This window comes from Kogia breviceps, chromosome 20 (genome assembly GCF_026419965.1).
Source record: "Kogia breviceps isolate mKogBre1 chromosome 20, mKogBre1 haplotype 1, whole genome shotgun sequence".
Lineage (NCBI taxonomy): Eukaryota > Metazoa > Chordata > Mammalia > Artiodactyla > Physeteridae > Kogia > Kogia breviceps.
Genome location: NC_081329.1, coordinates 6,415,734 through 6,424,659, shown reverse-complemented (window position 1 = coordinate 6,424,659; position 8,926 = coordinate 6,415,734). Strand labels below are relative to the sequence as shown.

Below are 8,926 nucleotides of genomic sequence, written 5' to 3'. Positions count from 1 at the left end.
ATACCTATAAAAATAACAGAATTTTAGTGAGAATCCAGGAGGAAATACATATAAGTGCTATATAATAACACTCACCTCATAGGGGGGATTCACTTTAATACATCTAAACTTGGATCGTACATCACTTACATGATAAGTGCTCGCTAAACATTAGCTATTACCTCTACTATTATTACTGCTTTTTTATGAGAAAATGAAGCTTGGAGAGTGTTAGAAACTCATCAACATCTCATAGCTAGTTAGTGGCTGATATTAGCCTCCAAACTCCAAGTCCAGTCTGACTTCAAAATGAAGCCTGTTCTTCTAACCATTCGGTTATAAAGGGAATCCCTTTAAGATTACGCTTTTCTTTAAGCTTGGGAATAGACTATATCCTATATGACAGAACACAAAGATGGTACTCAGGTCATTGAAAATGAAACTTTTTACACTCCAGAAGGCATGGGTCCTTTAACTGATTCGGTGTTTCAGGGAGATTAAACAGAGAACTTATCAACAGGTGGGCAAGACCTTCCCCTCGCTAAACGTCACCGCAGGGAAGCTGGGGGCTGGGACAGTTCACCACCACCCCCGGGGCGCATGCGCGCAGCCCTCGGGGGGGGTGGGGCCTGCAGGCGGGGGCGGGAGGTTTGAAACCGGGAGTCAGAGCGGCAGGCGACCGAGCTGCTCCTAAGAGTCGGGCTCGCCCACTCCCGCCAGGATTTATCCGCTCCGGGATTTTCGGGCCGCAGAGCTCGAGAGGGCGGCCAGGCCAGAGGGACCCTCCCGGCGGGAATCGGAGATCCGGGGCCCCCTGCGGATATCGGAGGCCCGGGGTCCCCGGGCGTGACCTGACACGCAGTGTAGACCTGCGGGGGATGCGAGTCTGGGCGAGAAGAGCCTGTCTCCACTTCTCGCGAGGGTGGGCCTTATTCCCCCACCGCGCCCTTCCATCGGCGGTTTAGAAAACGCGGAGCAGCGGATTTCCGCGCAGCAGGAGCTGAGCGGCGCGCGCCCGCGCTGCGCATGCTCAGTGCGGCTGTTCCGTCAGGCTCGCGGCTCCGCAGCGGCGCGGTCCTCGCCGCCTCTCATGGCTGCCCCCGGGAGTCTCGGGGGCCCAGTCCTGAAAGGTGAGCGGGTGGGGGTCGAGCCGGCTTAAGGACGGGTACCGGGGTCGGGAGGCGCTGGGACCGGGCTCGCGGGACGCGCGGGGCCCGCAGCCCGGCCCTCCCGGAAGTCGGCCCGTGGGCTGGGGGGCTGTCCCCGGCCTCGGCGCCGGGACCACCCGTGTGGGGTGGGGTGTGTCTCCGAGCCCAGTGCCAGGGTCGCCCCACGTGAGTTCGGTCCGGTGGGGCCGGCGGTGCAGACGCGCGGCGGGGTGGGAGACGTGGGTGGATTTGATTTTCAGCGTTTTCTGGGTTCTGGCGTCTTTGGCCAGGTGGGTTTGGGGGGAGGGGCAGTAGTGAGGTCGGGGGGAGAAAGGGTAGCGCCCCTCGCGTGCCTCGGTTAGCGTTGGCGCCTCGACCGCCTCCAGGCACACCTGGCAAGTGCCGGGGTGGTAACGGCGCCCGTCAACCACGCTCCCTGCCCCTTGGATCCTGCCTGCTGCGCGTTTTTCGTAGGGCCTGCCAGTGAAGAACGCTTTTTGCCTTTTTTACATGGCTGGGGGCAAGGGAACAGGAGACGGCAGGACGGGGGAAAATTATATCAAGCCTAGACTGCCTTGTTCGTAAAGTTTTGTTGGAACACAGCTATGCTGGCCCATTGATGTGTTGTCTTTGGCTGCTTTTGTGCGACAGCCGTGAAGTTGAGTGGCTGTATGGCCCTCAAAGCCTCTGCTGTTTGCTCTGGTTTTTTGCAGAAAACAGGCTCTTGCACTAGAAGAAGTTAAGCTTTGGTTTTAGGAATTTGGGACGGTGACGTGCGTATGAGTAAAGTTGTTTTCCCATTGAAATTTTACAAACTCTAATAGCGCTAATATTATTTTGAATAGGCTTTTAACAGAAGAAATGTAAAACTTACATTTGAATGTAAATGGAACGAGAAAAATCTATCGAAATGCTTGGGCGAGGTATGCTGGAAAATCAGATATATTTCACGCTAGTATCTGTTTATTTTCAGATGTTGTGGCGTATGTAGAAGTGTGGTCAGCCAGTGGAACAGAAAATTATTCCAAGACATTTACAAAGCAACTTGCGGACATGGGGGCAAAGGTAGGAAATTCATTCTACCAGGGCTGCATCTGACAGTCCTCTGAAACATACGGAGATCTACTTGCATTTCCTTATTTTGAGAGTTTTGACTTAGAACACGAAGGACAGAGAAGACAGTGGGTAAATGGCAGGAGGAGGAAGAAGAAAGCCATGGTATGAAGAATTGAGAACAGTTGAGCTTGTGGGTGATGGGAGAAGAGAGCTTGAGGATAAAAATAGTGGTCCTGCCATTGGCTGCATGATGCTGTTGATGAAAGTGCGGGATACAGGAAAAGGAACTGTTCTTTAACGGGAACGTGGTGGATTTGGGGTATACTGGAAGTATCTGATAGACATTTGGATGTACAGATCTGGAGCTTGAGATTTTCAGGGCTAGAGTAATAGTTTAGGCGTCAAGGCCTTAAGGGTCAGGTGAAGCCACTGGTGTGGTGGTGACCCAGGTGATTAGCATGAAAAGTGCTGCAGGTGGAGCCTGTTTAGTAGTTCAAGGGCTGACGGTGGGAGCCATGGGACCAGGCGGAGAAGGATGCCAGGGGAGTCCAGAAAACAAGCCTGGAAGTCGGAGGAGGGGCGGGCTTCAAAGATGGAATTTTAAAACACTATAGAATCTTAGGAAAAGTTAAGATTGGGAAGTATTCTTCAGGCTTGAGAACTATAAGGTCAGTGTTGGGCGTACCGCAGTTTTCAGGGAACTGGGTGAAGCGGGTGGAAATTAGCCGGGGAAATCATGGAGGCCCGAGGAATGGAGATGGTGAAGGCAGACGCTCTCTGAGTGAGTTCAGCTGTGAACGGAGTTTATTTGTGTGTGGATGTTGGGATTGGGGGGAGGGGGGCTGATAGGCTGGTGAAGGGAGAGCTTCATATGGTAGCATTGAAGGCAGGGCAGGGATGAGGGTGAAGCAAGGGCATAAGGTAAACTGCAAGGCGGCATTCACCGTCAGGCAGAGCGTGTGTGCGCCCGAATTTCCTTCACTCACCCTAGTCCCAGCCGTGAGGAGACCGGATGTAAAGGCCAAGAGCAGACTGGGGTGGGGGGCAGTCAGAGCGCAGGCTGGGGCTTTTGCTTGTGAGCCTGAGAAGACACCTTTTTTCTGACTCTGGAAGGTAGGGATCCGGGAGTGTTTCCACCTGACGATACCGACCGCAGACTTGGGCCACACGTGTTACTGTGGCTGAGAAAAAAAAGCTGTGGAACACAGGAATTGGCAAAATGGCTTTTGAGAGTAGTATTAAGGTCTTAGATCTCTTGAATCTTTTTTTTCACCTTTATTTAGAAAATTTTCAAATAGAAAAATTGAAAGAATAGTGCAGTGAACATGGGTCCAGCAATTAACATCTTTACATACTTGCTTTCACTCTGTCTCTGTAAACAGTATATTTGTATGTGTATTTTTTTCCTCGGCTATTTGAAAGTAGGTTGCAGGTAGCATAATTTGCCCCTAAGTATATTCTGTCTGCATCTTTAAGAACAAGGGCACTTCTGTGTGATGGAAGACCATTGTCACATCTGAGAAAACTCTCGATGATTTCCTAGCATTTTTCTGCAGTAGTTGAATCAGTTTATCATTCTGCCAGCATATAAAAGCTCCACGTTGTATCTGCTTGGTTAGGTCTTTCTTTACCTTCAGTCATCCTGGTGCATTTCTGGTGGCGTAGCATGCTGATTTAAATTTGCATTTTCCTGCACATCTTCACATATTTATTTTGAAAACCCTGTTCAAGTCTCCAGCTAATATTTCCATTGGGTTTTTCTTTTTCTTCTTGATTTGTAAGCATTCTCTATATTTTTCCGTTGACCCTTTTGTCAGCCATGTGAATTGCAATATTTTCTGTCACTCTGTGGCTTGCCTTTTCACCTTCTTAATGGTGTCTTTTGATGATAATTGTAAAGTAGTTTATTCCCTATGGTGAGCTTTTGTGTGTGTATCTTGTTTTAAAAGATCTGTTTCTCCACCGAGGTTATGAGGATTTTTCTCCTCTGTTATTTTCCAGAAGCTTTATCATTTTGCCTTTCACATTTAGATTTAAATTTTTGCATATGGTGTGAAGTAGTTCCATTTTTTCCCATGTGGGTGGTCATTCATCTCAACACTCCTGATTGAAAAGACTGTCCTTTAGCCAGGCTACACAGTTACACCTTTGTCATCAGTCAGGTAACCATGTTTCTGTGTCCATATAGTCTGTTCTCACGACAAACCATCCTGTCTTAATTACTCTTTATAATAACTCTTCATAAGTCTTCTCCTTGTTCTTCAAGGTGTCCTGGCTATTCTTAGCCTTTTGCCTTTCCAAATACATTTTAGAGTCAGTTTGTCAGTTTACAACGTAAAGCTTTTTTGGGATTTTGATCGGTATTGGATTGATAACAACAGACTAGTACGGAGAGAACTGACATTTTTATAAAATGGAATCTTCTAACCCATGAACATGATGTATGCCTTTGTTGATTTGGGTTTCTTTAATTTTTTTCAGTAATGTTTTATAATTTTCTCCGGTTATTTTTGATGCTGTCATAAATGGTATCTTTTGAATTTTTTTTTTTCTAACTGCCACTGTTATATAGAAATAGTTCATTTTTTCATAATCAACTTGTGTCCAGAAAACAGTAAGTTTTCTCAGTGAGTTTCTCACAAACTCATTTATGAATTCTGTGGCGTTTTGGGGATTTTAACAGTGTGCACAGTGGAACCTTATGTGCACAGGACTGTTTTATTTCTGTTGTTTCTAATCCTAACACTTTTTATTTCTTTTTCTTGCCATACTGCACTGGCTGGGGCCAGTTGTATAGAATGGAGATACCAGCCATCCTCATCTGGATCCTCTTCTCAACGGAAAGCTTTTAGCATTTCCCATCATGCAGTTTTGTACCAACTTTCAGATCCTAATTTACTATGAATTTTCCTCATGAATAAACTTTTTAACTTTAATGTGTTTTTGGCATATATTGAGATGGTTGTGATTTTTCTCTTTTACTTTGTTAATGTAGTAAATAATAATGATTGACTTTTTGTTGTTAACCAACTTTGCAGTCCTGGAATAAACTCAAGTGGTAGGAATATATTATCCTTTTTATACTTTGATACTGTTTGCTAATTATTTTGTTGCTTTTTTTTTTTTTTTTGCAAATGCAGTGTCACAGGAGTGACACTGGCTTGTACTTAAGAAACTGTGCAAATAGTATAACAATAATTTAACTTCCATTTTCTGCATTTTGTCTGCAGGTTTCAAAAACTTTCAACAAACAAGTAACTCACGTTGTGTTCAAAGATGGGTACCAGAGCACCTGGACCAAAGCACAGAAGAGAGGTGTGAAGCTCGTCTCAGTGCTCTGGGTTGAAAAGTAAGTGGTTTCTTTTGTTTTTTTACCCTTAAGTTATCTAGTACTGGTAGTGTGGAGGTATTTTGCATGAATCACAGAACCAGATAAAGTTTGATTGCCAACTTTTCTCTGCCTCTTACTAGGGTCTTTTAACATCCTCAGTTTCCTGAGTCGCAAGATGGGTGTGGTATAACTCCTAGCCTGCCCAGAGGCCCTGAGAACGGGGTATGTGTGGTGTATTCAGGAAACAATAAGGAAGCAGACTGTGTTAGTCTGCTAGGGCAGCTGTAACAAAATACCACAGACTGCAGACTTAAACAGCAGAAATTTATTTCCACAGTTCTGGAGGCTAGGAGTCCAAGATGAAGGTGTCCACAGGATTGGTTTCTTATGAGGCCTCCCCTTGGCTTGCTGATAACCATCTTATTTCTGTGTCTTTACCTGGTCTGCGTGTTTCTTTGTCCTCATCTCCTGTTCTTATAAGGACAACAGTCCCACTGGGTTAGGGCCCACCCCAATGACTCATTTAACCTTCACTGTCTCTTTAAAGGCCCCATTTCCAACTACAGTCACATCCTATGGTACTGGGGGGTTAGGACTTCATGTGAACTTGAGGGACACAGTTGAGCCCATACAGGAGTGGTCGAGAGGAAGCTTAGGAGGAGGTTGAGGTCAGAGGTAGTGGGTTTCAGATTATATAAATCGAGTTCCCTGAAATCCAGATGTAAAGGAGTCATACTGCTGCTTTTCTAGAAAACTAGAGTGAATTTACATGAAAGCAGTGATGTAAAATATAAGGCACAGACTTTGGCTGTTGATGTGTAAAGCTACTCTAAAAGAATAAAGGCTATTAATTTAAAAAACTTCAACAGTAAGGCATGGCCATTGATTCCATTTCTTTGTCTTCTGTGGCCTGGGCAGTTTTGAAAACTCCAGCCTCACTCTCCACCCTTTTGTTTAAAATGAGATGTTCTTCATTTTGGATGTGACCTGTGCTCCATGTTTAGACTCAGGTTATGGTTTCCCACCCAGAAGGCTCCATGAGTGAGGTGTGCCTACCCAGAGACCTGCAGTGTTCATCTGCATCTTAATTTTGGTCACCTGGCAAGGTGTTTGCTGCTTTGTCCACCGTGTAATGACTGTTGTTTCCCTTGAGACTGATAAGCTACTGGTGAGAAGGCAATTTAAGATCATGCAGACATTCTGCTCCCCCTACCCCCCCAGGTGTAGCATCGGTGATGCTTCTTGCCTGAACCAACCTTAACTCTGAATCTTACAAGACGACTGTTGTCCAAGTTCAGCACTTTCTCCTTTTTCCCCCGGCTGTGCCCAGCTGTGTACTGTAGTAGAGAGTGTTCTCTTCTTCCACACTGATTGATTAACTGATCAGTGTCAGCTGCTGGGTTCCTGTATTTTTTCAGTGGCTTGTAGTTCATTACTGTCTGTCTGGTGCTCAGATTGTTCAGATGTGGATAGAGGGAGCCCCTTCAGCTGATTCTTGTGTCATTGTGACATGTCCCATCTGACACCTTGGACCTGCTCTACCCCACCCTCGGCATCAGCCATTCTCCAAGGACCGCGATTCCTTTGAGTGGGGAATAGTATCAGAGACTGAGATGTGGTGTTGGTGGGCTCGCGGCCATCGACTATCACTGCTTCTTGGCCTTTCGAGCAAAGGCAGGAAATACATTTGTTCTTTTCTTCCCTTTTCCTTCCCTACTTTGGATTATTTGATCTGTTAGTTTTTAAACTAAAACTCTTCCCATTCTCTGTTTTATTTTTAGTGATTGCTTTAGGGATTACAAAATAGATCCTTAACTTCTGAGTCTACTTAGACTTAATACTGTACCACTTCACGTAAAATATAGAAACCTGGTAATTGTGTCCATTGCTTCTGCCCTGCCATCCTTTATGTTAGTGTCGTCATATGTGTTACATCTATATGCATTGTAAGCTCACAGGACAGTGTTGTCATTTTGCTTTCAACAGTTGTCTGTATTTTAAGTAAACTAAGAGAAAAAATTGTCCCATATTTATCCATATATTTACTCTTGCTCTTCATTTCTGAGGATCTGAATTTCCTCTGGTCTTATTTCCTTTCAGTGTGAATTATTACGTTTGGCATTTCTTTTTTTTTTTTTTTTTTTAATTAAGGTAAAGTCCACATGCCATAAAACTCACCCTTTGAGTGTATAGTTCAGTGGTTTTTAATATATTCTGTTCACAAAGATTTGTAGCAGTTACCACTGCCTAATGCAAGAACATTTGTGTCACTCCAGAATAAGCTCCATAGCCGTTAGCAGTCACTGCCCACTGTCCCCTCAGCCCCACCCCCTGGCAACCACTAATCTACGCTTTGTCTCTGAATTTGCTTATTCTGGACATTGCATGTAAACGTAATCGTACAGTGTGCGGCTTTTTATGTTCAGCTTCTTTCACTTGCGTGTGTTTTAGAGGTTCATTCGTGTTGTGGCCTGTGTCAGTACTTTATTCCTTTGAGTGGCTGATTTATAAGGATGTACCATGTTTTGCTTACCTTCAGCAGGTGGACCTTTGGGTTATTTGCCCTTTTTAGCTATTAAGAGTAGTGCTGCTGTGAACATTTGTGTACAAGTTTTTGTGTGAATATATAGTTTCAACCCTCTTGGGTATATATGCACCTAGGAATGAAATTGATGAGTCGCATGGAAACTACTTGTTTAGCTTTTTGAGGAACTGCCAAACTACTTTTTGGATTGGACGCATCATTTTACATTCCTACCAGTAATGTATGAGGGTTTTTATCCCTCTTTCATGTTTATAGGCATTGTCGTGAATGTGAAGTGGTCATGAATGTGAAGTGGTATCTCACTGTAGTTTTGATTTGTATTTCCTTGATGAGCAGTGATGTTGAGCAGCTTCTCGTGGTTTTACTGGCTTTTTGTATATCTGGAGAAATGTCTATTCAAATACTTTGTCCATTTTTTTTTAATTGGGTTATTTTTCTTGTTGAGTTGTAAGAAGAGCTCTTTATCCTGGATATAATAACCCTTATCAGATATAATATTTACAAACATTTTCTCCCTTTCTGTGGGTTATTTTTTCACTGTCTTGTTGATATCCTTTGAAGCACAAAAGTTTTAAAATTTTTCGTAAGTCCATTGTATCTATTTTATTTCTTTTGTTGCTTGTGTTTTAAATGTCACATCTTAGAAATCATTGCCTAATCCCAGGATGTAAAGATACACACCTATGCTTTCTTCTAAGTTTTATAGTTTTATCCTTACATTTAGGTATGCAGTTATACTTGAGTTAATTTTTGCACGTGGTGTGAGGTAAGGCTTCACCTTCACTGTTTTGCATGTAGTTGTCCAGTTTTCCCAGCACTGTTTGTGGAATAGACTGTTCTTTCCCCATTCAATTGTCTTGGTACCCT

At 44.2% G+C, this 8,926-nt stretch overlaps 1 protein-coding gene across 1 annotated transcript in view; it reads left to right on the top strand.

Annotated features, from left to right (window-relative positions):
* Positions 1–1,001: 1,001 nt before the first annotated feature.
* MCPH1 (microcephalin 1) overlaps positions 1,002–8,926 on the top strand; it is a 211,819-nt gene continuing 203,894 nt past the window's right edge. Inside the window, 3 exon segments of the mRNA XM_067022552.1 lie at positions 1,002–1,109; positions 2,101–2,192; positions 5,414–5,532. Coding sequence (XP_066878653.1) covers positions 1,070–1,109; positions 2,101–2,192; positions 5,414–5,532 — 251 coding nt within the window. The 5' untranslated portion in view covers positions 1,002–1,069.